Raw genomic sequence first — 27048 nt, forward strand, 5'->3', positions numbered from 1 at the left:
AGCTAGCGAACGTTAGCTAGTTACGTGCATGATCTGTGTAGTAATATTCAAATCAGAAATCCATTTGCATTGCTAATCCATTTGCTAGCTAACATTGAACCTAGTTGGTTAGCTCTTTAGCTACCTGCAGATTCATACTACAGCTATGACAGTGTTTGTATTGGTAGTAGTAGGTGTTGAGATTATTCCGGTTCATTGTTTAGCTAGCTACCTAGATGTCTAAACAAAAGACTCCACTTCTCCAGATGATTACATGACCCATCAAGTCAGCCAGGTGTGTCTGGGGACGATTACGGCCATCTATTGTATTTCATGAATATGTGTACATGTCTAGACAACAGTGACCCATCCACTTAGCTAGATGTGGCTGTGGAGTGGTTATAGCATTTCCTTCACATAATCCATACATTTAGATTTACCAGAATCATCGTAGCTGGGAGGTTTCATGTCTCCTTGGTTCAACTCTGTTCCATATTTGAGCTTGTGGTATTTTGACCTGAGGGTGAAAGGAAAAGAGAAAGAGAGGGAGAGGAGAAAGAGATAAATAAAAAGCTTTAATGATAAGGCAGCCACAGTGATTTAACAGCTCATTAATGATGTAACAGAAGATAACCATCTCACTGTATCTGTAAATTATCTGGCTTCACACATACATTTGAATAAGTATCTTGTAAATGGCATATATTATATTAAGAACAGGTGGGAGGGATGCTACGCAAGGGCTGGGGTAAGGAATGAATTTGTTAATTCACTGGGTTGATATTAATCTAAACTTAATGGTGGATATTAAGCCATTTGAGGGTTTTTTGCACAAGATTGCTTCCACAACCCAAATAGCACACAAATTATATACTACATACGTTATAGGTCGGCCAGAGAAGTGTGCGATATCTTGGTCTTTACTCATAAAGTGTCTGAGTACGAGTGCTGATCTAGGATCAGGTCCACGCCCTGTCCATTCCTTATAATATAAAACACAAAACTGATCCTACTATGATAGGCTTCATGAATTCAGGCCCTGGATGGGTGCCCTCTTGTGAAGGTAGATGCGCTTAAATGTAAACTTAAACTTGCTTAGCTAAGACTGCGACTTGACGTCACTCAAACATCTAAATCACTACAAACAAAGGCCATGAGGAGAGAGGATTAGGTGAGTGGAGTGCTTGTAATGAGGATAAGACACTGAGGGGATGATGGATCACTTCAACACCATCATTATCCTCATCAATATCATCATCATCGTAATTTAACTCCTTGTTTTTGAAATCGTTTACATAGCGATTTATAAATTAAAACATTGAATGTAAAACAGTCAAGTGAGCTTATGCTCATTTCCAGTCATTCTTATCATTATCCTCATTACCATCATCAATATCATCATCACTAATTGTCAGCCCCAAAAACTAAAGGTCTCTGTTTGTCAGTAACAGTATTACCAGGAGAGGTCATTCAAAACAAGATGCTGATCTTGGGTCACATTTGCACTTCCCCCACTAATGGTTAAGGTAAGGATTGGGGAGGGGAAGATTAGCCTAGATCTTTACCTAGGACAAACTTCACCCCGGAGAGCACCAGAGGTCATCCAAAACAAGAGCACTCCCCCAAAAAGTAGTCAAATACAGTATAGAAATCCCCGATCACACTTGCAGACGATGTCATGGCGACGTTGGCTAGCTAAGCTCAGCCGCAGAAACACGTCATCGGGTCTAACGGTCATCTCGCGCCGAACTGCGCATGTGCAGGCCGTCAAATCAAACGCACTCCTTCCATATAGTCGTTTTTGACAAAAATAAAAACTTGTCAGTTTGTCACTTTCACGAAGTTAATATAATAACATGTTCAAATAGTTAAGACATTGGCTCAAATCTAGGTTGTGCCTTTAGATTTAAAAAAAAAATATATAATAATTTTTGACTTTCTCATTGACTTCCCAAACCCCGACCTGGTCTACCTAGTCTGCTTCGCAAGCCTTCCCGGAGGTCTCGCGATGTTGCCTCTGTTTTTTTTCCCAGTTATCGTGTGTGACCACAGATTATCCATTATATTGACCAGATACTTAAGTGGCCACTCTAACAATGAAAATAAATGTCTTTAAAAAAAAAAAAAAATGGAAGGCAGTTAGCCGGTGTACCGGTCTCTTTAGCTAATCCTCTCCCTGTACTCCATGTCATGTGCCAAAGACTGCAATTCCAACCACAAAACGTCTTATACAACAACTTGCCCGGCTAACAGCTAAATGTTTGTTTTTGACTATTTGAGGCTCCACATGTTGTCATGGAAACATGTGGAGTGAACAACAACCAATGAGCAACTCCGCCGTAAATCCAGCGCATATTGAACATAGAGATCGCCGAAAGGGAGGTCTCTTTGGCAATGACAAGGAGTGGCATGAAGTGGAATGTTAGCTAAAGAGACGTACTCAATCTGGAAGGCAGTCAGGAAGGGGCAAGATCAGGTGGGACCATTCTAGCCAATGACAGGGCAGATACGCGTGTGAACAACAGGCACAACTCGGATCAGGTTTTTTTTCCTCACAGTTGTCTACTTATTAGTACAGTCATAACAACCTAAGCTGTACAAAAGATATATTCTATGCATTGAGAAGCCTTTGTTCATAGATGCCACATATTAAGTTTCCTACAGATCAGTCATTCGGTGCCAGAACAGTAGCATTAAGTGTTTTTCACAAAATTCAAAATGGCGGAACATCTGTCATGGCGGACCTTATGGGTCCCTGAGGCAAATGTGTTCCTTGTGAGGAGGGACCAATGTACTGAATTGCACGACTTTAGGTCAAATGGGGTGAGGGGCGTGACCTTTCAAAATTGCCATTTTCAATCTCCTGTTATAGCGCCACCATCTGGCCAATCAGTGTAATTTTGTAAAAGATGGCTCTATATGGCAAGATGGATCATTACCCGTTTCGTCAAAATCGGGTTAGTGCTGTCTGAGATATTGCATGTGACTAACGGATGGACACACATCCACAGTCCCCTCCCCGATTTCATTGTGGGGGACAACTAAAAATAAACCCTTCTTGCTAACCATGAGGGTGACCTTGTCTGCATCCCAAATGGCCCCCTAATCCCTAGTGTACTACTTTTGACCAGGGCCCTTATGATTCTGGTCAAAGGTAATGCACAATGTAGACAGGGTGCCATTTGGGACGCAGTCCTTGACTTTGCCACAATCCAGGAGTTATAGCCCGGTCCCAGATCGGTTTGTGCCGTCTTGCCAACTCCCATGATTTGACATGACAGTGACCATAGGAGTTGGCAACACAGCACAAACAGATCTTGGACCAGGCTACAGGGGTGGATCTTAGTAGTCTAATGTAGTTTCCTCGACTCATCTCCTCTCCTTCATCTGCACTGATGAACGTAATATCGTGGATGCTTCTCTCAAACTAGTCAATTTTTTAACTCTAGTATTTTCATTTTAGTGTAGAATGCAGATGAAGGAAATAACACATAACTGAAGAAGTACTTCGGCATAAATCAATAAATGCCAACACTACGCACAGTAGGTGCAAACTGATAAAGATACACAAAGCAATGTTAGCTTTCCTACGCACAGTAGGTGCAAACTGATACAGACGCACAATGAAATGTTAGCATTCCAATATCAACGGACAGACCGTTTGATTTGAAATAAACTGTAGGTTGGATGCTCAAGGTTTCTCCTACATGGAAAGACAAAAACAGAAACAGATAATACCAGAACGATGCAGAATGACTCATGCTCAATTGAATGGGAGCGAGCGAGAGAAAAAGAGGGAGAGAGAGTGGGAGTGAGGGAGAGAGAGAGAGAGAGAGAGAGAGTGGGAGCGAGGGAGAGAAAAGGAAAGTGTGGAAAAGGGAAGAGATGGAGAACAGAAAGGCGAGGAAAAGAGGGCAGAGAAAGTGAAAACAGAGATGGGAGACAGGCAGGGTCAGAGAGGAGAAAGAACGGACAAGAAGAGAGAGAGTGCGATAAGGACAGAAAGACTGACGACAGAAAGAGAAACAGAATGCGAACAGGAGGGCAAAGGAGACCAAGAGAGAATAAGAGTGCAAGAGAGAATAAGACCGTGAATGTGAGCAAGAAAAGGGTGGATGAGTGACGTGGAGTTGCCGGGAACATTTTGTTCTGAGGCTATAATCACATGGCAGCGAGTGGCAGAGGTTCTCAGAAAGACCATGTCATTCAGGTTCGCTTCATTTCTTCATCCACCCTACCAGACTCCGTAGGTTTAAGACTCAGAGTGAGGCTCTAGCTAGCCTGGAATCCAAACTGATAATAGGAGACTGGACGTATGGTTGGGATGGCTAAAGCTTGGAATCCAAACTTGTATGCTCCGTTTCACATTGTAAAGACTGGACTCCAAACTGGCATACTCCGTTTCACCAGTGATTCCTTCCTAGCCTGGAATTCAAAATGAAACAGAGCATACGAGAGTTTGGATTCCAGGCTAGGTTTTAGCCATCCAAACCACATGACCAGTCAGAGTCTCCCATGTAGTCATTCTAGTCTAATCCGAAGGTCGCCTAGTAGTGTGTAGCAGAGAAAGATCCTAATAAATTATTCTAGATGTCCTACATGCAATTATATGGTGGAATAGGGGTGTGACACCATGCTGCATTACCCATGTTAAGGTGTGAGCAGCACATGACAGTGGGAATGTTGTTATAGGGGACACGGCGCCGCCTCGGTGCTGTGCTTTCCCACAAAGTATGTGTGCGTCTTTAACATGGGACATAATCCTGTGTAGGGGACAAGAGATTACGATATGGCACCACAGGGCGTGAGTGTGTGTTTAAGTGTGTGTGTGTGTGTGTACATGTGCATGAGCAGCAGGTTATCCTGTTTGTATGGTACAGTGCCTTCATAAAGTATTCATACCCCTTGACTTATTCCATATTTTGTTGCGTTAGTTGCAGCCCGAATTCAAAATGGATTAAATACAATTTCTCACCCATCTACAACACAAAATGACAAATGAAAACATGTTTTTAGAAATGTACTGAAAATAAAATATAGAAATCTCTCATTTAAATGACACACACACCCGAGTCAATACTTTGTAGAAACACCTTTGGCAGCAACTTTGAGTCGTCTTGAGTCTGTATGTGCAAAGCTGATCTTGATTTGGGGATTTTCTCCCATTCTTCCTTGCAGATTTTGTCAAGATCTGTTAGATTAGATGGGGTGCAGTGGTGAATAGCAATCTTCAAGGACTTTCACTTTCTTGGTTCTGAAGCCATTCCAGCATTGCTTTTTTGGGGTCATTGTCAGGTTGTAAAGTAAATCTTCATCCCAGTCTAAGGTCATTTGCACTCTGAAGCAGGTTTTCAATGGTTTCCCTGTATTTGGCTCCATTCATTGTTCCCAGTCTCAATTTAATCACATTTTAACACAGCAACATGTTGAAAAAGTCAAGGGGTTTGAATACTTTCTGAAGGCACGGTATGTGATGGGATAAAATAGTAATTTCCCAATGCTAATATTTCCACAGTGTGTGTGTGTGTGTGTGTGTGTGTGTGTGTGTGTGTGTGTGTGTGTGTGTGTGTGTGTGTGTGTGTGTGTGTGTGTGTGTGTGTGTGTGTGTGTGTGCGAGCACGTGCGTTACTGGGGCAGTGTCTCTCTATTCTGGTCCTGGGAAACCACCGTGTTGGATTTCCCTCCAGTAAGACATCAATTTACAGTATAGCAGCCTGTTGTTGTGAAGAAAAATATTGAGTGAGAGATGAGACCCCCTTGCGCTTTTAGGTCTATAAAAATGTATTGGATCATAGCTAGCTACATGCTTAGAAAATTACAACACACCAACAGTTTTGTTTGGCATGCAGTTTGTGACATACAGCTATGTTGACATATTCGGGACAGCATGTAGCAGGGATGGGTGACTCAGGTTCTGGAGGCCTTCTGAGTGTCTGCTGGTTTTCATCTGATTTAGACCTGGGAAACTGGCACTCCCTTCACACTACTGAGCTGAATTGAGCCAAGTTGACCTGCACTGCGCTGGCCTGGTTACGCATCCACCGCAGTTCTGGAACAGTACAATGTGTAAGGGAAATACTCAAGCCAGCATAGTATGGTTCGGTATGTTAGTGTGAAAAGGGTACAAGTGTGGGCAAAAGACAAAAATCAACCAGCAGACACTCTCAGCCCCCCAGCCCGCCTAGAACCAAAGCGCCCCCCCCCCCCCAGCGTAAAGACTGAAGGTGTGGTGTAGTTTAGTGTAATGTGGTCCTCACCTCTCTTGTTTGAGGGCGTACTCCAGCATCTTGATCCTCCTGACCAGGTCCTTCTTCAGGTTCTCCTGACCCTTCCTCTCGCCCTGCAGGAAGGCTATCTGGGCCTGGAGGAGAGAAGAGCGAAAAGGTCCATTTCCTGAAGAAAAATGTGTGTGTTTGCTTCAGCTGAGCTATCTTTTTATGGCAGTGTAAGTAGTAGTGATCGCAATGGCAATGTTAGTAGTACAGTAGTAGTAGAGCAGTAGTAGTAGTAGTAGTAGTAGTAGTAGTAGTAGTAGTAGTAGTAGTAGCAGTAGTAGCAGTAGTAGCAGTGACTGTAGGTGTTTAACTCAAGGTGAACATTTGACCAGGAGAGACAAAAGAAAAAAGGTATGTTAGCCATCGGTACAAATAAAGTGGACACACATCTAACAAACGTCCACAGGAGCAGGGTGAAACAAAGGCCAGCAAAAGGAGAGAAATACCTGCACATTATTTAGCTAGGTGCTCATTTAGTTCTGCTGATTGTGGCTTTAAAGCTGACAATGTGCACAATCTCAACAGTCTGACACAAATGGCACCCTATTCCTTATAGTGTACTGCTTTTGACCAAGGGCCATAGGGCTTAAGTGCACTATATACGGAATAGGGTGCCATTTGGGACGAACTCAAGTCTTAGGCTACTCAACTGCGATATATTTCCTGTTTGTTTTGATCTGGATTATTTTAACTGCTTCCAGGCATCGTAGCTGGTCAGCTGATTCGTGACATAATGCTATGGTTGACTGATGGACTCCCTGAGTGGGTGTTTGTGAAAGTTGCATTTAAAAAGGACAGATCCGGACCAGTCTTGTTTATCACCTCGTAATAGTTAAGGTTAGGATAGGGATAGGCAGAACTGATCCCGGATCTGTCACTGGTGTGAATGGGCTAATTGTGCCAGGCCACACAGGGACAGCACTCTAAATCGCAACTAATCCGATTAAGGATAAACACAAAAAGGAATCGTTTCCTCCCCAATAACACACACACAGTTTTCTAGGACTATCATCAGGCCGTATTGCGATACTGAGCCATTATGCTAAACCAGCAAAATAACATACCTCCACCCACGCTCGCACCCCCCCCCCCACCAAAACAGCCTATTTTCTTCTCTGTATATTGTACAACCGTGCTACAAAATGAATATTGCTTTAAATACTTAATGTTATTAATTAGTAATAACTTTTCATTAGTAGAAAATTAGGCTAATTAGAATAATAGGCCTATTTAACACTTCAGTTGAAGTGAGACTGTATATATGATAAGAGAATTATCTAATAAAGGTAAATGAATCAATAATCCATTATTAATTAGTAGTTAATGTAGCATGTATAATGAATAATTAAAGTACTAATTGACAGGCCCATAAGGTCTAGTAGAGGCCCGGGACAAAAAGGTGTGTGTGTGTGTGTTTTAGTGGGCCTAAGATAACAACAAGTAGACTGTGCTGGACCCGGCAGCGGAGGAACTTGGAGTAACTTAGAGGATAAAGGGAGTGACCCTCAAGGTTCCTCTAATCTCGGGGGAAAGGAACGGGCAGCGCTGGATAGTGATTAACGGTTGTGAGAAATCCGGGGAGGGATTCATAACATCTACTGTTTGTGTGTATGTATGTGTGTAGGTTATCTACTGTTTGTGTGGAGGAGTGTGCGTAAATGAGGAGCCTGGTATATAATGATGTTCTGTAAAATGGACTGCAGAACGTTCTCTGAATAAACTGTACAGACCTTTTGCAAAAAGCTGAGTCCTTGCCTAATTATTAACCCATTGTCTTACAAACCTTGGGAATTAGTCAAGGCTTATTAATTGTTAATTATCATCATTGGGATAGAATAATTCCTTTGACAATATAATAGGCTACAAAACACACAGTATACTACACGCACACACACACAGTATACCACACGCGCACAGTATACTACACGCGCACAGTATATTACACGCACACACACAGTATACTACGCGCACACAGTATACTACACGCACACAGTATACTACACGCACACAGTATACTACGCGCACACAGTATACTACACGCACGCACACAGTATACTACACGCACGCACACAGTATACTACACGCACGCACACAGTATACTACACGCACACAGTATACTACACACACGCACACAGTATACTACACGCACGCACACAGATCGTAAAACGCACTCGTAAAACCCTCACTCCAAACCAAAATCAGAATGACCTTTCCACTCCAACATCTCCAGTGAATTCCAGTTACCCAGTTGCTGATGGTAAGGGTTGACCATGGTATCTGTGCTATTCATCTCCAAAATGGCCATCTACTCTCCACACATTCCTGTTGGTTTGTAGAGAACCGCAGGGCTTTCAACCCCCACGTAACCCATGAACACCGGAATGCACTGACATACCAAGCACTTCGGCCAAAACAAGCCGCCTTTGGTCCAAAAACTCAAACCAGGTCAAGACTATGCGTCCTTCTAAGCCATTTAGACTTTGTATAGCTCATAATTTATGTATTTTGAGTAACAGCAAAAACATTTAAACTAAACTTTAAATTCGGCCTTTGTGGGGATGAATGGTCTTGAGTTTTGCAACTTTGTTCTCAGGCTGGACTACTAGAGTAAATTCTCTGAACACTAGCTACAAACGTTAACTAGCGAAGTCTAAATATAAGCCTACCTAGCTTGTGTACCCAGTAAAAAAGACACTCCGTGTCATCAATGGCCTGATTTGATTTAAAACTTACTCAACATGAGTTAACATGCTACAAATCAGTACCAAGAATCACATTCAGCTAATAGAACAAATTTAGCGAACTTGTGTACTAAAACGTATGCTCAGATCAATGAACTAACCTGATTTTAGCTAAACTAATATGAGTTAGCCTAACTCAAATATGTTACGCTGTACATTCAAATCAGACGTTAATTGGTCGAAAACACAGATTTGCAGATGTTTGTTTATATTCCCGTCTGACATTGCTTGTTCTGATATTTCTTAATTTCTTTACTTTTAGGGATTGGGTATTGTCATATTTTTTTTTTTATGTTATGTACAGTACCAGTCAAAAGTTTGGACACTTGTTTTACTCCTAGTGACAGTTTAACACTTTCTGAGAAGTAGCCATTTTTTACTATTTTACTACCTAGGGTTACTATACATAACTTTAACCTAAAACATATACTACCGGTCAAAAGTTTTAGAACAGCTACTCATTCAAAGGTTTTTCTTTATTTTTACGATTTTCTACACTGTAGAATAATAGTGAAGACATCAAAACTATAAAATGACACATAGAATCATGGAGAAACCCCCCAAAAAAGTGTTAAACAAATAAAAATGAGATTTTTCAAAGTAGCCACCCTTTGCTTTGATGACAGCTTTGCACACTCTTGGCATTCTCTCAACCAGCTTCACCTGGAATGCTTTTCCAACAGTCTTGAAGGAGTTCCCACATATGCTGAGCACTTGTTGGATGTTTCACTCTGCAGTGCAACTCATCCCAATTGGGTTGAGGTCAGCTGATTGTGGAGGCCAGGTCATCTGATGCAACATTCCATCACTCTCCTTCTTGGTCAAATAGCCCTTACACAGCCTGGAGGTGTGTTGGATCATTGTCCAGCTGAAAAATAAATCATAGTCCAACTAAGCACAACCCAGATGGGATGGCGTATCTCTGCAGAATGCTGTGGTAGCCATGCTAGTTAGGTGTGCCTTGAATTCCAAATAAAATCACTGAGTGTCACCAGCAAAGCACACCATCACACCTCCTCCATACCTCATGGTGGGAACCACACATGCGGAGATCATCCGTTCACCACCTCTGCGTTTCAAAGACACGGTGGTTGGAACCAAAAAAAATCTAAAATTTGGACTCAACAGACCGGTCTAATGTCCATTGCTCGTGTTTCTTGGCCCATGCAAGTATCTTCTTCATATTGGCGTCCTTTAGTAGTGGTTTCTTTGCAGCAATTCGACCATGAAGGCCTGATTCAAACAACTACCTCTTCCCCTACTGTATTTATTTATTTAGCTCCTTTGCACCCAATTATTTCTACTTTGCACTTTCTTCCACTACAAATCTACCATTCCAGTGTTTTACTTGCTATATTGTATTTACTTTGCCACCATGGCCTTTTTTGCCTTTACCTCCCTTATCTCACCTCATTTGCTCACATTGTATATATACTTATTTTTCTACTGTATTGACTGTATGTTTGTTTTACTCCATGTGTAACTCTGTGTTGTTGTATGTGTCGAACTGCTTTGCTTTATCTTGGCCAGGTCGCAATTGTAAATGAGAACTTGTTCTAAACTTGCCTACCTGGTTAAATAAAGGTGAAATAAAATTAATTTGAAAAAAATCACGTAGTCTCCTCTGAACAGTTGATGTTGAGATGTGTCTGTCACTTGAACTCTGAAGAACTTATTTGGGCTGCAATTTCTGGTAACTCTGATGAACTTATCCTCTGCAGCCGAGGTAACTCTGGGTCTTCTGGTGGTTTTCATGAGAGCCAGTTTTATCATAGCGCTAGATAGTTTCTTCAAGTGCAGTCGCAAAAACTTTCAAAGTTCTTGAAATATTTCCGGATTGACTGACATTCATGTCTTAAAGTAATGATGGACTGTCATTTCTCTGTTTATTTGAGCTGTTCTTGCTATCACATAGACTTAGCCCTATTCGGTAAAAGACTATCTTCTGTATTCGACCCCTACCTTGTCACAACACAACTGATTGGCTCAAATGCATTAAGGAAACAAATTCCACAAAAGTACTTTTAACGAGGAACACCTGTTAATTTAAATGCATTCCAGGTGAGTACCTCCTGAAGGTGGTAGAGAGAATGCCAAGAGTGTGCAAAGCTGTCATTAAGGCAAAGGGTGGCTACTTTGAAGAATTTCAAATATAACATGTATTTTGATTTGTTTAACACTTTTTTGGTTACAATGTAGAAAATAGTACAAATAAAGAAAAAACGTGGAATGACTAGGTGTCCAAATTTTTGACTGGTACTGTATATGCTTTACATGTAATGGTGTGTAAGGACATGAATAGAAAAAGGTGTGTACAGCAGCAGTTATACAGGATGAGTCATGACTAGAATACAGTATATACAGTGCATTCGGGAAGTTCCTACGTTTTTTACATTGCACCCTTATTCTAAAATGGACTAAATAGTTCCCCCCCCTTCACCAATCTACACACAATACCCCATAATGACATAACAAAAACAGGTTTTTTGAAATGTTAGCAAATTTATTACAAATTAAAAAAACACTGAAATATCACATTTACATAAGTACTCAGACCTTTCACTCAGTACTTTGCTGAAGCACCTTTGGCAGGGATTACAGCCTCGAGTCTTCTTGGGTATGACGCTACAAGCTTGGCATACCTGTATTTGGAGAGTTTCTCCCATTCTTCTCTGCAGATCATCTCAAGTTCTGTCAGGTTGGATGGGGAGCGTCACTGCACAGCTATTTTCAGGTCTCTCCAGAAATGTTTGATCGGGTTCAAGTCCGGGCTCTGGCTGGGCCACTCGAGGACATTGAGACTTGGCCCAAAGCCACTCCTGCATTATCTTGGCTGTGTGCTTAGGGTCGTTGTCCTGTTGGAAGGTGAACCTTCGCTCCAGTCTGAGGTCCTGAGCACTCTGCAGGTTTTCATCAATGATCTCTGCACTTTGCTTCATTCAGCATTCCCTCGATCCTGACTAGTCTTCCAGTCCCTGAAAAACATCCCCACACCATGATGCCGCCACCCCCATGCTACACCGTAGGGATGGTGCCAGGTTTCCTCCAGACTTGACGCTTGGAATTCAGGCCAAAGAGTTCAATCTCAGTTTCATCAGACCAGAGAATCTTGTTTCTCACGGTCTGAGAGTCTTTATGTGCTTTTTGGCAAACTCCAAGCAGGCGGTCACGTGCATTTTACTGAAGAGTCTGGCGACTCTACCATAAAGGCCTGATTGGTGGAATGCTGCAGAGATGGGAGAATCTTCCAGAAGGACAACCATCTCCACATAGGAACTCTGGAGCTTTGTCAGAGTGACCATCGGGTGATTGGTCACCTCCTTGACCAAAGCCCTTCTCCCCCGATTTCTCAGTTTGGCCAGCTCTAGGAAGTCTTGGTGGTTCCAAACTTCTCCCATTTAAGAAGGATGGAGGCCACAGTGTTCTTGGGAACCTTCAATGCTGAAGACATTTTTGGTACCCGTCCCCAGCTCTGTGCCTCGACACAATCCTGTATCGGAATCCTCTACGGACAATTCCTTCAACCTCGTGGCTTGGTTTTTTTCTCTGACATGCAACGTCAACTGTGGGACCTTATGTAGACAGGTGTGTGCCTTTCCAAATCCTGTCCAATCAATTGAATTTACCACAGGTGGACTCCAATGAAGTTGTAGAAACATCTCAAGGATGATCAATGGACACAGGATGCACCAGAGCTCAATTTCGCGTCTCATAGCAAAGGGTCTGAATACTTATGTAAATAAGGTATGTTTATTTTGTAATAAATTAGCAAAATGTCTAAAAACCTATTTTTGATTTGTCATTATGGGGTATTGTGTGTAGATTGATGAGGATCTATTTTTTTTTAATACATTTTAGAATACGGCTGTGGAAAAAGTCCAGGGGTCTGAATACTTTCCGAATGCACTGTGGGTAAAACAGTACATAAACATTATGCAAGTGACCAGTCTTCAATGACTATGTACATAGGGAAGCAGTCTCTAAGGTGTAGGGTAGAGTAACCGGGCGGTAGCCGGCTAGAAACAATGACTAAGGTTCAGGGCAGAGTACTGGGCGGAGGTCGGCTAGTGGTGACTGTTTAACAGTCTAATGGCCTGGAGATAGAAGCTGTTTCTCAGTCTCTCGGTCCCAGCTTTGATGCACCAGTACTGCCTCTACCTTCTAGATAACCGTGGCTCGGGTGGCTGGGTACACCTTCAGTTAACAGGGCAAATATAGCGTGTGTGTGGGTGTGCACACAACAAACCGATGTTAAGTAATCAAGACCTAAATACCAGTGACTCACTCAATACAAAAGTGGTCAGATGACACGGATGCTACGCTACAGGACTATTTTGCTAGCACAGACTGGAATATGTTCCTGGATTCATCCAATGGCACTGATGTGTATACCACCTCAGTCAACGGCTTCATCGATAAGTGCGTCGACAACGTCGTCCCCACAGTGACCGTACGTATAGATCCCAACCAGAAGCTATGGATTACAGGCAACATCTGCACCAAGTTAAAGGCTAGAGCTGTCGCTTTCAAGGAGCGGGACACTAATCCGGACGTTTATAAGACATCCCGCTATGCCCACAGATGAACCATCAAACCGGCAAAGCATCAATAGAGGACTAAGATTGAGTCCTACTACACTGGCTCTGATGCTTGTCGGATGTGGAAGGGCTTGCAAACTATTACGTACTACTAAGGGAAACCCAGCTGCGAGCTGCCCAGTGACGCTAGCCTACAAGACGAGCTAAATGCCTTCTATGCTCGCTTCGAAGCAAGTAACACTGAAGCATGCATGAGAGCACCAACTGTTCCGGACGACTGTGTGATCACGCTCTCCGTAGCCAATGTGAGCAAGACCTTTAAACAGGTCAACATTCACAAGGCCGCAGGCGGATTACCAGGACTCGTACTCAGAGCATGCATGGACCAAATGGCAAGTGTCTCCACTGACATTTTTAACCTCTCCCTGACCGAGTCTGTAATACCCACATGTTTCAAGCAGACCACCATTGTCCCTGAGCCCAAGAAAGCCAAGGTAACCTGCCTAAATGACTACCGCCCAGTAGCACTCACGTCTGTAGCCATGAAGTGCTTTGAAACCTCCCTCTGCAACTGGATCCTGGACTTCGTGACGGGATGACCCCCAGGTGGTAAGGGTAGGCAACAACACATCTGCCACGCTGATCCTCAACACAGGGGCCCCTCAGGGGTGCGTGCTTAGTCCTCCACTCCCTGTTCACCCACGACAGCGTGGCCAAGCACAACTCCAACACCATCATTAAGCCTGGTATGGCAACTGCTCAGTAAGGCACTACAGAGGGTAGTGCATTCAGCCCAGTACATCACTGGGGCCAAGCTTCCTGCCATCCAGGACCTATATACTAGGCGGTGTCAGAGGAAGGCCCAAAAAATGGTCAAAGACTCCAGTCGTCCAAGTCATAGACTGTTCTTTCTGCTACCGCACGGCAAGCGGTACCAGAGCACCAAGTCTAGGTCCAAAACGCTCCTTAACAGCTGTGAGAGCAAAATTGCAAGATTGTTATAATACTGTAATTGCATCAAATGGGTTGTTCTATGCAATAGAATAGGGGGTCCTCAGAACACTAATCTGTGTGTGTTCTACTGAGAATGGGCCTCCGGGGGCTTAATGCTGACAGAAGATTTACACTGCCTTGGGTGACAAACCTAACAAGACCACAGTCCATAGCATGAGTTTCTGTACTGAGGTACCCAGATGGAGATGGCTCCAGTATGGATAATTATGAGAGGAACTTCGTTTTGGGGGGCCAGACCCTGGTTTCTACAGTCATCACAGCAGATACTGTCTGCTGTGAATTATTAGTATCTTTCATACAAATCCTAACCTTGTGACCCATTCCATACATCCGTTTGTCATGAACATTCAGGAGGATGTAAATTGCTATAAAATGCTGTGGCTCAAATCCGCTCGTTGTGCTCTCAACGAATCACCTCTAGGTGGGTTGTTGACAAGCTTCATTATTGTAATAATTAATCAATGTTATTAATACGTTTCGAATAAAGTAATATCCTGATTGGTGAATGACATCGTCTCTCCTCATTATTGATTAGAATTCCCACGACACAGCTTCTACCCCCAAGCCATAAGACAGCTGAACGATTCATCAAAAACAGCCAACCGGACTATTTACATTAACAAACAGTGAGAAGCAGCAGTGTCAATCTACCCATAATAACTTTATCCCTACCTACAGCTACAAATTACCTCGACTAACCTGTACCCCCGCACATTGACTCGGTACCGGTACCCCTTGTATATAGCCTCGATATTACGTAATTTTCTTGTGTTACTTTATTTGATACATTTCTTTTTTTACTTTAGTTTATTTTAATATTTTCTTAGAACCAACAATGCAGTTCGAGAAATAGAGTTAAGGGCTTGTAAGTAAGCATTTCACGTTACGGTCTACACCTGTTGTATTTGGCGTGTGTGACAAATACAATTCTATTTTATTTAATCTAACTTGATTTTACCTTGAACTCAATGTTATGATGCAACATGCCATGAATCATACCCTGAGCAGAGCCCTGTTCACACTAGCCTGATCCCAGATATTTGTTTGTGCTGTCTGGCCAACTTGGAACCAGGCTATATTTGTGCCAGGGTCATGCCTCTAAAGCACTGAGGCTAGTGTATATTTAGCCTGTGCGGCTGAGTCCCCCCATACCCCTGGCTTTGCTGGCATGGTGGTGAGAATGCAGACGAGCCTCTTGTTAATTAGGTGATAAATGTCTGCCCTGGTCAGTGTCAAGCCAGACTGAGCCTTCCTCTTTCTCTCTACCACTCTTTCCCAATAGCTCTCTCGGTCTCCCAGTGTGTCTCTGGATCCCGCCCTCTCCCACTCGCTTTCCCTCTCCGTCTCACTCTTCAGCCTTTCCGTTTCTATCTTTCTCTATCCGCCTCGCTCACTCACTCGCTCTCCCCAGCTCTGCGTATCTCATGTCAGCCCTCTCTGTCTCTTTCCCCAACTCTCTCCCTCTTGATCTTTTGCAGTCTCTCAGCCTCTCCATCTCTTGCTTTAAGACTTCTGGCCTGATTCTAGGCATCCCAGATAGCACAAGCCACCTGGGAAAAGGAGGAGGGGAGGGGCAATTCCAGGTATCTAAAACCCGGGCTGGCTCCCCTCGTCGAGGACGTCCGCTGACTGCAGACTCGTGACTCGTTAATGAGAGACGTCTTAAAATTCTCAGTCTGTTGATCCAATTTAACTTCAAAAGTGACATGTCAAAATGGTGTTCACTGACTGATGTGACATACGATACTAGCTTAGATGCGGGAAGAAAAAAAAACGTGTGGCTCAGTTGGTAGAGCATGGTGTTTGCAATGGTGTTTGCAACGCCAGGGTTGTGGGTTCGATTCCCACGGGGGGGCCAGTACGAGAAAAAAAAACAATTTATGAAATGAATTGAAATGTATGCAGTCACTACTGTAAGTCGCTCTGGATAAGAGCATCTGCTAAATGACTAAAATGTAAAATGAATGATCTTAATATAGCGGCTAAAAGGCACTTAAGCGCCAACGCTCATGTGATGCAATTCTGCGCCAGTGAACACATTCTAGTAAAATGCCATTTAGCAGACACTTTCATCCAAAGCAACTTAAGTCATGTGTGCATACAACTGACATTTTGGTGGCTCCGGGGATCGAACCCATAATACTGGCATTGCAAGCGCCATGCTCTACCAACTGAGCCACACAGGACCGGATAGTAAGGAGAGGCTGGATTGGTTGGCGCATATGGGCCAATAACACATAAAAGTGACGATGTAGTGTCAACATGACATATTGAGGTGTCCCGGTGGGTAGGCATTGCGATTCAGCTTTTGTAGAAACATTTTTCCCCATATGCCTTGCTCCCTTTCCCCAATATCTGCTCCTACGCTTCTCTTCTCCAGTTTCCTCTCCGCTTAAGAGTATACTCATCTTCCATTGCCTTAAGCTCCTCTCTCTTGCTGCCAGTTTTTGTTTGTGAGACACCCACAGTTTCCAAATGGAGCGGTATGATGCGGCCAGCTCACTCGCATCCAAACACAAATCGTAGCGGGGAATGCCAGCCCTACCCACCACCCACCCTCCTTAGCCCCGTGGACACGGCCCAGAATGCAACAATGCCCTGCTTTTCCTCTCTCCAAGCAGTCACTGTCAATTTCCCTTGTTAAACAACTGCTCAAGAGAGAGCGTTAGCCCCTCCAAGTGCTTTCAGTTCTGGAGAAGCACTCTATAAATCCAATCAATTCTAATAAATTATTATGTAGTTAGGAACCCAGTTGAAGTCAGTAGGAGGAGTTACTGTCGTCGCCTCTAACGACAGTGCATCATTCTTCCCGAACCATCATCGCTCAAGACAGGAGCTTTCACGTTTTGTTCACCCCAGCATGGTTTGATGCTATACAGCGAGGGCCAACAGCTCAGTGAAAGCCTGCATGGGCCACAGCAGTTAGTGCAGTTAGGTAGGATGTTGACCCCTGCAGAGGCCTCTGGAGTGATGTTACAGTAGGACTTACCGTAAGGCTAATTTTGTCATAATCTTCCCCCCTTTTTCTTATACTTGGCTTCTCGAATTTGTTTGTGTACGGAAAATGACTTGGCCAACTGACATGTTTTGACTTTGTGAGTGAGAGAAAGCAAGCCTGTGTGTGCATGCATACATGTTTGTGTGTGCTAGTGCAAATGTGTGCGTTTGCTCAGACTTTTTCTTAAATTCTAAGCTCGGGCCCTGATTATCCAGCAGTGATTTAACTAGAGGGAATCTGCTGTGCCTTTGAGCACACTGATCCGTTGTCAAAGTGCATTTCCAGGCGATTACGTGCTTCGACTGAAAAATGCTAAATGAATGATTTTTCGGGGGGCAAACTGTACTAGTCACCCAAAGACCATCTAGGAGAATTCCAAATTATGTAGAAAAAGACAGTAATGATTGGCACATTACTTTCAGGCAAACTGAGCTCTATCAACATTGTATTAACCAACTATTGTGAGAAATAAAACAATATCCTACAGTCATTATGCAGTTAGTGAGTCTTGTGATGTCACAGCTTCTTGCCAGTAACCATGGCTGCTCAGAAACATAGCACAGCTAATACTTCTGATCATCCCCCAGTATATAGAAATGTTCTTATACAATGTTTATATAGTGTACAAAACATTAGGAACACCTTCCTAATATTGAGTTGCACCCCCTTTTGCCCTCAGAACAGCCTCAATGCGTCAAGGCATGGAGTCTACAAGGTGTTGAAAGTGTTCCACAGGGATGCTGGCCTATGTTGACTCCAATGCTTCCCACAGTTGTGTTAAGTTGGCTGGATGTCCTTTGGGTGATGGACCATTTCTTGATACACACGGGAAACTGCTGAGTGAAAAACCCATCAGCGTTGCAGTTCTTGACACACTCAAACCGGTGCGCCTGGCACCAACTACCATACCCCGTTCAAAGCCACTTACATCTTTTGTCTTGCCCATTCACCCTCTGAATGACACACACACACAATCCATGTCTCAATTGCCTCAAGGCTTAAAAATCCGTCATTAACCGGTCTCCTTCCCTTCATCTACACTGATTGAAGTGGATTTAACAAGTGACATCAATAAGGGATCATAGCTTTCACCTGGTCAGTCTGTCATGGAAAGAGCAGGTGTTCCTAACGTTCTCTGTGTATGATGCTTCATCCACTAATAGAAAAAAAAGGGCCCAAATTTCAACTTCACCCACATGATGACGCTAAGCCTGCCTCTCTGGCAGTCTAATGTGCAAGGTTACCAAGGCAACTGACAAGGTTTTTTGGTCGAGGCAGAGGCACAAGGCAGACGGGCAGAGAGCAGGTCTTCCAACGATGAGCCACCGTCTCTCCATCACCCCTGCACCAGGAACAACTCGATACAGCAACAGATTCTAAAATATGTCATTATGTCATAGGTGAGTCACTGATCTAGATAGACGACTTTGCTAGAAAACAGTAACCCAGAACATTAAATCCTTGGGCACATGCTCCTGCTCTGTATGGATTCAGGAAGCCCATTTGTTGAGGCCTTAGTATTCTAGTTATTTTCAAGTGACTAGAGAAAAATCCATCCTAAGGCCTTCTACTTCTTGATTAATACATTAGGCTTAAATTAAGAACCCTAGTTTACTGCTCCTAAAAAGTGTTATAAACTTTTGCCTCTGGGGGTGCTCTACCAAAAGAGGGTCCCCTAAATGGAGATATAATGTCCAGAAATTAACACATTGGACAGAAAGGGGCACACCTCCCCACACCCATGAGTAAAAGCATATAGCTATGCTCTTAAAGTAGGAAAATGTATTCCTGAAAAATCTCTCTTGGCCTTAGGGGACTTGTAGAGGCTCTGTCTGGTCCTAAAAAAAATTGTATGTTGGCAGTGGGGCCTTCATGTAGAGGTGCCTTCGCCTACATGCAGGAAAACTGGGTAACCCACTTGTTAAAAATTCCCTTCGTCTTGTCTTTAGGAGTTGCTGCTCTACATGAAGGGATGGAAGTAGCAAAAATCTTTGATTCATATCCTTCCAACAGCATCTTTGTGCCTTCTGACAACATTACATTTAAGTGAAAAGACTGACAGACTGTTCCGACTCTGCAGAGTAGTGTTCCAGTTTTTACTTGACGTGTTTCTTTCTGCGTTATTCCTCGTAAGGAAATTTGTGAACATGTGTATGTTGTCTAAAAGCTGACCTACATGCATTGGAAAATAGTCCAAAGCATAGTAGATCTTGGATTGGGGCTGGATGCATAGTTGATGACGGAGGACATGGCGTAAATGGGCACCGGCGAGTGACCCTCTTATGAATATCACCAGACATGCAGAGTGAATCCCAGGAGAATCATGACATTTCTGCTGCCGTATGAGTTACGAAATATCCCCGGGGTAATTTCCAGCTGAGCACCGGTCGTAACCTGTTATAACCAGCATGTCAGCCCCACCTCCTGTGTGTGGAGTGCAAGACTAGCCCCTTCAGGTTGAATCAGTTGCCGAGGCAGTACAAGGCAGCCCTATAATCCAGTTTGCCTAACGCCACATAAGTCATCCAAACCTCAATTATTCTGCAACCAAACTTCAAACGGGTGGCAATGAGTAACCCCTCTGCCACTGTAACATTTCTATCCCAGAAAGTCAGGGATTTTCAGGGTATAAAGTGAGCGGCAACAGATTCCTTGAGGGGGAATGTCCCCTCGTCAAAATCTGGAGCAGCACAGGGGTGATTCATCAAGAGAGTGGGGAAGGAGGGAAGAAAAGAGAGAACTAGAGGGGAACGAAAGGATGTGCTGAGCAAGAGAGGGAACGGTGCATGACAAACAGTAGCTTACTCAGAGCACCGGCTCTAACTCGGAGGCAAAGCTATCACATTCAGTTTAGGTATTGCAGCAGGTGCAAAAAGCTTATGCCAAAAGGACCATGGCTGAATTGGTACAGTTTGTATGCAAAGTCATATCTATAGGTCTACATGTGTTCAGTCCAAACTAGAATTGAAGTTAAACCATTTGGCAGTGAGCTGAGGACCAGTAACCTCAGGGACATTCCATGGTAAGGGAAATACATTTTAAAGTGACAAAGTGTATGCCAAACGAAAACCATTGATTTCAAAAGGTTAACCAATCATACAACTATGCAAAATGACTACTTTTAACAATTTAAACTGAAGAATTTACAAAAACTAATTTAGTGAAAGAACTGTGCAGACGTAAACTTTGTTAATGGAATTAGGGTAAAATCTCCCTCAGTTTTGTATGCGACCACGTTTTCCAAAAACTCTTAAATATCTGCTCCGAATGACATGGCAACTTGAGTTTGAATTTTTTTTTATAATAATAATTTTTGTTATTGAACTACATTAAGTGAAGTTGATTTACATGGTAATGAAATAACATCAGGGGGCCCTGAACTGTACTACACAGAAATGCATTATGTATATGAATGTCATTCTCATGCTTCACAAGTTTGGACATCACAGAGCAGCACAGCAGAACAGGGTAGAGTTCAGTATAATAGTATTAAAAAAAAAAATGGATAGTTACATAATCGGGATATTATATCTTTTTGACATTGCACATTTTTTTTTTTTGCGCTACTTAGATGTATCTGCTCTAACACTTTTTCCTTTATTGCTTGTTCACCATCTTTTTAAATAGGGAGCCAATTTCTTTTCAGCACTTACTTTCACGACTGATTTAAACTAATTTTCATGGCTCCCTCTTGTCCATCTACAGCAGACAATGGTAAGCAATATGTTTGTAATGCAATAAAAATCACAGCATCGAATCGCAATACACAAAGAATTGTGAGAATCACAATACATACAGTTGAAGTCGGATGTTTACATAAACCTTAGCCAAATACATTTAAACTCAGTTTCACAATTCCTGACATTTAATCCTAGTAAAAAAATCCCTGTTTTAGGTCAGTTAGGATCCCCACATTATTTTAAGAATGTGAAATGTCAGAATAATAGTAGAGAGAAGGATTTATTTCAGCTTTTATTTCTAACATCACATTCCAATTAGGTTAGAAGTTTACATACACTCAATTAGTATTTGGTAGCATTGCCTTTAAAATTGTTTAACTTGGGTCAAACGTTTCTTGTAGCCTTACATAAGCTTCCCACAATAAGTCGAGTGAATTTTGGCCCATTACTCCTGAGATGGTGTAACTGAGTCAGGTTTGTAGGCCTCCTTGCTTGCACACGCTTTTTCAGTTCTGCCCACAAATCTTCTATAGGATTGAGATCAGGGCTTTGTGATGGCCACTCCAATACCTTGACTTTGTTGTCCTTAAGCCATATTGCCACAACTTTGGAAGTATGCTTGGGGTCATTGTCCATTTGGAAGACCCATTTGCGACCAAGCTTTAACTTCCTGACTGATGACTTCAGATGTTGCTTCAATATATCCACAATTGTCCTTCCTCATGATGCCATCTATTTTGTGAAGTGCACCAGTCACCCCTGCAGCAAAGCACCCCCACAACATGATGCTGCCACCCCCGTGCTTCACGGTTGGGATGGTGTTCTTCAGCTTGCAAGCCTCCCCCTCTTTCCTCCAAACATAACGATGGTCAATATGGCCAAACAGTTCCATTTCTGTTTCATCAGACCAGAGGACATTTCTCCAAAAAGTACGATCTTTGTCCCCATGTGCAGTTGCAAAGAATAGTCTGTTTTTTTATGGCTGTTTTGGAGCAGTGGTTTCTTCCTTGCTGAGCGGCCTTTCAGGTTATGACGATAGAGGACTCGTTTTACTGTAGATATAGATACTTTTGTACCGGTTTCTTCCAGCATCTTCACAAGGTTCTTTGCTGTTGTTCTGGGATTGATTTGCACTTTTCGCACCAAAGTACGTTCCATCTCTAGGAGACAGAATGCGTCTCCTTCCTGAGCGGTATGACGGCTGCGTGGTCCCATGGTGTTTATACTTGCGTACTATCATTTGTACAGATGAACGTGGTACCTTCAGGCGTTTGGAAATTGCTCCCAAGGATGAAGCAGACTTGGAGGTCTACTATTTATTTTCTGAGGTCTTGGCTGATTTCTTTTGATTTTCCCTTGATGTCAAGCAAAGAGGCACTGAGTTTGAAAGTAGGCCTTGAAATACATCCACAGGTACACCTCCGATTGACTCAAATGATGTCAATTAGCCCATCAGAAGTTTCTAAAACCATGACATCATTTTCTGGAATTTTCCAAGCTGTTTTAAGGCACAGTCAACTTAGTGTATGTAAACTTCTGACCCCCTGGAATTGTGATACAGTGAATTATAAGTAAAAATCTGTCTGTAAACAATTGTTGGAGAAATTGCTTGCGTCATGCACAAACTAGATGTCCTAACTGCCTTGCCAAAACTATAGTTGGTTAACAAGAAATTTGTGGAGTGGTTGAAAAACGAGTTTTAATGACTCCAACCTAAGTGTCTGTAAACTTCCGACTTCAACTGTATATTGGCACTGAAGTATTGTGATCGTATCGTGAGGTCCCTGGCAATTCCAAATATACCGTACTCTATTGTACTCTACTCACTGTTCTGTACTGTTCTCAGTAGGGCAAGGACCTCACAATACAATACTTTGGTGCCAAAATGTATTGTGATTCTCAATGTATAACGATTCCATACTGTGATTTTACTGCGTTCCAAACATATTGTTCACCATAAGCCTGCTGCAGAGGGATAAGTGCGAGCAATGAGAAAACAAATTGTCTATGATGGAAAAATACTGGAGTTTTGGTGCAGGAAACTAGCACAAAAATAATATTGCGATATTTTCAAGATGATATATCGTCACAATATCCTGATACGTAAATGTAGCGATTTTTTCCCCCACATCACTAATACTCAGTACAGTACTATCAAACTTGTGAAACATACGTCTATGATAGCTTCAGATTTGATCCAGTCCAGTTCGTCTGTGGAAGTTAACATCAAGGCCTGGGAGGACTGATCAAATTTCAACAGCCATGGACGTCCGGTGTCGGTTTGTGCTCAGTGGGTGAGGATGTTTGTTACAGTAAATGGAAAGAGTTTGCTCTTAGGTCGGCGTCAGTGAGAGAGTGTGAGTGAGTGAGAGTGAGATCTTCACATCAACATTGTGTTTTGATGCATTTCTGATACTTTTTCCTGGTAGATGTTTTCTAAGACCCCCTTTTCCATCTGTTTACCCAGAAATCAAATCCTTTACTTATGCCTGTTTAAGATAAAATGTATCTATGGCTTTATTTCCGCAAAAATATTGAGACTCTTAGCTTTCATTGGACACCCAATTCGATATGCTTCTATGACCTTCATGCTTGTACTTATGAGTCCTTTGATAGAAATGCAAAATCTAGGTAACCGTGGAAACCTGAACACACCGACACCAAACGCTATCAGCTCTGGTAACTCAAAATGTACAAAGAACACAGCGACTATTTCAAATCTTTCATACTAGGGAAGGAATGCACGTCTTCAGTATTTCCTCTACAGGTTTGTTTTGTAATCAAAGATGTGTTTTGCGAGATCTGCCTGACTAGATCCATTGTCCTTGATCCTGATCTCTGCTCTAGACAGTGTGGATGGTCTGCATTCCCGTAAACCAGCCGTGGTTACACCGGAGTGATGCAAAGAATCTCTATGCTAAAATGTTGGAGAGTCAAAGGAAACAGAGAGAAAACCTCCGGGGGGAGAAAAAAAAATCTCCTGGCTCTAACAAATAATCTTTCACTCTCTTACACACACACACACACACACACACACACACACACACACACACGTACGTGCCTGAGGGGACTACCTTCAGTTGGATACCCACCGCACTGGTATTGTGATGAACCCAAATTCCCCAGCTCCACAGTAACCGCTACTAATAGATAGGAGGAGGAAGGGAGGAGGAAGGGAGGAGTGGAGAATAAGAGCTAGGCTTCTGGAATGGCAGGAACAACGGAGTGACGCAGCAGCCCTGGGGTGAGCGCCGACATGAAAACACTTCTGAGGGCAACAGCTTTTTAATTAGAACAGCAAAACTCTCAGAGCCCGGGGGGCAGGGAGAAGGGAGGGGAGCCCTTGCAGATTGTGTGCGTTTGAGTTCGGGAAGACTATATAGAGCAAAGACTAGGCCGAAATGTAAATATGCACAACTTACAAGCCGCTCACTGAACCAACTAAATAAATCCAGGCAGCTTTTCGTTTGCCGACGTTCTTTGGCTGTAGAGTTTTATTGAGTGGACTGAGTTGGGGCAAGTAGATAAGTGAAAAGGAAGGAATGAACTGACTACTCTGTGATGCCAGACAGTCTGCGCCCACTGATGGCCTGACCTTTTAAGCTCACGCGTCGCTTGTTCCCTCTGCCTTACACACGAGAGAGGCTTGAGAAAAAAACCCTGCAAGTTAGTCCTGTGATGTGAGGTACAGCATTGCACAGAACAGAAGGCCCATCTGACGAGTGGGACCCAATCATCACGACAGTGTAGAAAATGTGTAACCCCATTACATGCAAGACGGTTGCGTCCCAATCCTCTACGCTTCTGCCCAAGTGCGCATTTGCTTACTTCCCTTCATGGATTTAAAAAAGGTAGAATAAATACAGTGGAAACTCAGCCCATGCTGATGCCAACCCAATGCTTTCAAATGCATGGGGAGAAGTGCACAAGTATACAGTTACTAGAGAATTTAGACAGCAGGGAAGGTCTGTAAATTGTACACAGTCGCTGCTCCACTAAGCTGTGGCTGGAGCATGGAGGCAATATCAGAGGGGGTGGAGTTGGGCTTGGGCTTGGGGGGGGTTGTGTGTAGCCCCAATCACATATAAGTCAGCGTCTTTCATTGCCGATCCTCTCTGTTCCACTAAGCTGCAGGGGAAAGGGTTTTGAGGTGGGGAGGAATGAAAAGGGGGGGGGGGGTTATAAATGCCTGAGACATGACGTAAGGTCTGGCTCAGCGGCACCATGATGTTTGTGGGACTAAAGACCCCGCTCCCTGGCCAGTTCGTCCAGCTTTGCAGGCACCGCCATATTAGCATTAAATTGGGCCCGGCCGCACTTGTAAACACGTGTACTCAAATACTCCCCTTTGACGGGCGAAAACAGCAAGGCCCTTGGGAAAAGGAGCTGCTATGCTGACGTAAGGAACTGAATGCTTGTTGAAACAGTACGTTCTGTTTTTTTCCCTTGATCCTCGAGAAACTCAGTGGAGTGTATGCCTGAAATGCATGAAAACACACACACACACACACACACACACACACACACACACACAAAACTAGTAGTATAGGTAGCTGATATAGCCTACCCTGTAAGGCTTTTAAAAGCTATGCCTTCGAATTGGTGTCTTTGTCATTTCCAAAATAAGTCAATGTTAAGGACATTCATTACCTACAACACAAAAGAGCAGACAGAGTTTATGAGGAAATATGATTTAGGCTCCTACAAAAAGAGCGTAAGGTGTTACAACATATGGTGCAGTAGTAGGGAGGAGGAAATCCAACACACTAACTGTCAGACAATTATTCATCTGTTACACTGAACGACAACACCCAAAATTAACTGTTGAAGGACTGCCTTTTCCTCTATGTTCAGTAACCTCGGCAGCTCATGGCAGAAGAAGCAGAGCAATTAGTACATTCTGGTTCTAACAGACTCCATAAAGCATTCATACACTAGGCTATACCTGGCCCAAATTGAGATTATACCCTGCTGACCTTGATGGACTGAGGCACCAAAAACTGCTCTCTCAGGTCTTTCTGCCTGAGAGAGCAGCCAGGACTCACAGATTGAATGCAACATTGCCATGCTAGCTCGCTATGCTAACACAGGAAGTGGCTGTGGACGACGGTATGCGTGCGAGCTTAACCAGCGTTACATAGCGGCTCACATAGGCACAAAGCGCCCGTTGTACCTTTGATTCGCGGTGGCTGACGAGTCAACTCCCAGGGATTACGGGGCAACAGCGCGGGCATTGAGCTACCCGGCAGCCGTTACAAAGGTGGTTAAGTGAGTAAGAAGGAGAAGATGAAAGTTGTGGTTAGAGTGGTTAGCTGATCACAGCCAGCCAGCCGGGGTTAGCTCTACAGTGAAGTCTTGCACAGGTTGTGTTGAAATAAAACACAGCGGTAGTGTCTGTGGAAGCAGTCTGATTATGCCGCCAAAAACATCAGCCAATCAATGGCGAGGCATTGCAGAGTCCAAAAAGCTTCTCTAGTGTCAGTCACACAGCAGAGGCCAATGAAATTGTTGCGTTTAACTTATTGTGCCACATTTAAGTACACAGTCCACACACAGTTCACGATTCCAGTACACAAGCCACAAAATCTATTTCATACTTATAAAGTTTCAAGGCTGCTTAGTTCAAGCAAAGACGCCGCCATTATGTTGACTGATATATCATTAGTATAATGTAACAGTTGGTTTCACGGCTTAGTAAGAGGCTAAACTCATCTGGAAGTAATAGAATACTACATAATGACTATGGAGTTGTCAAGCTATAGCTCAATTCAAAACAATGCTCCATTTCAACGACTAGAAGGTCTTTGCGGAATACTGAATGTG

The 27048-nt window shown here is 43.2% G+C and overlaps 1 protein-coding gene across 2 annotated transcripts in view; it reads right to left on the reverse strand.

Annotated features, from left to right (window-relative positions):
• LOC115208533 (striatin) overlaps positions 1-27048 on the reverse strand; it is an 87699-nt gene that overhangs the window by 46637 nt on the left and 14014 nt on the right. For both annotated transcript variants that reach the window (XM_029776663.1, XM_029776662.1), the window contains exons 2-3: positions 6237-6340; positions 420-496 (exon numbers count right to left, since the gene is read on the reverse strand). In XM_029776663.1, the coding sequence (XP_029632523.1) occupies positions 420-496; positions 6237-6340 (181 nt within the window). The remainder of the gene's footprint in view (positions 1-419; positions 497-6236; positions 6341-27048) is intronic.

The sequence above is a fragment of the Salmo trutta genome, chromosome 14 (genome assembly GCF_901001165.1).
Source record: "Salmo trutta chromosome 14, fSalTru1.1, whole genome shotgun sequence".
Lineage (NCBI taxonomy): Eukaryota > Metazoa > Chordata > Actinopteri > Salmoniformes > Salmonidae > Salmo > Salmo trutta.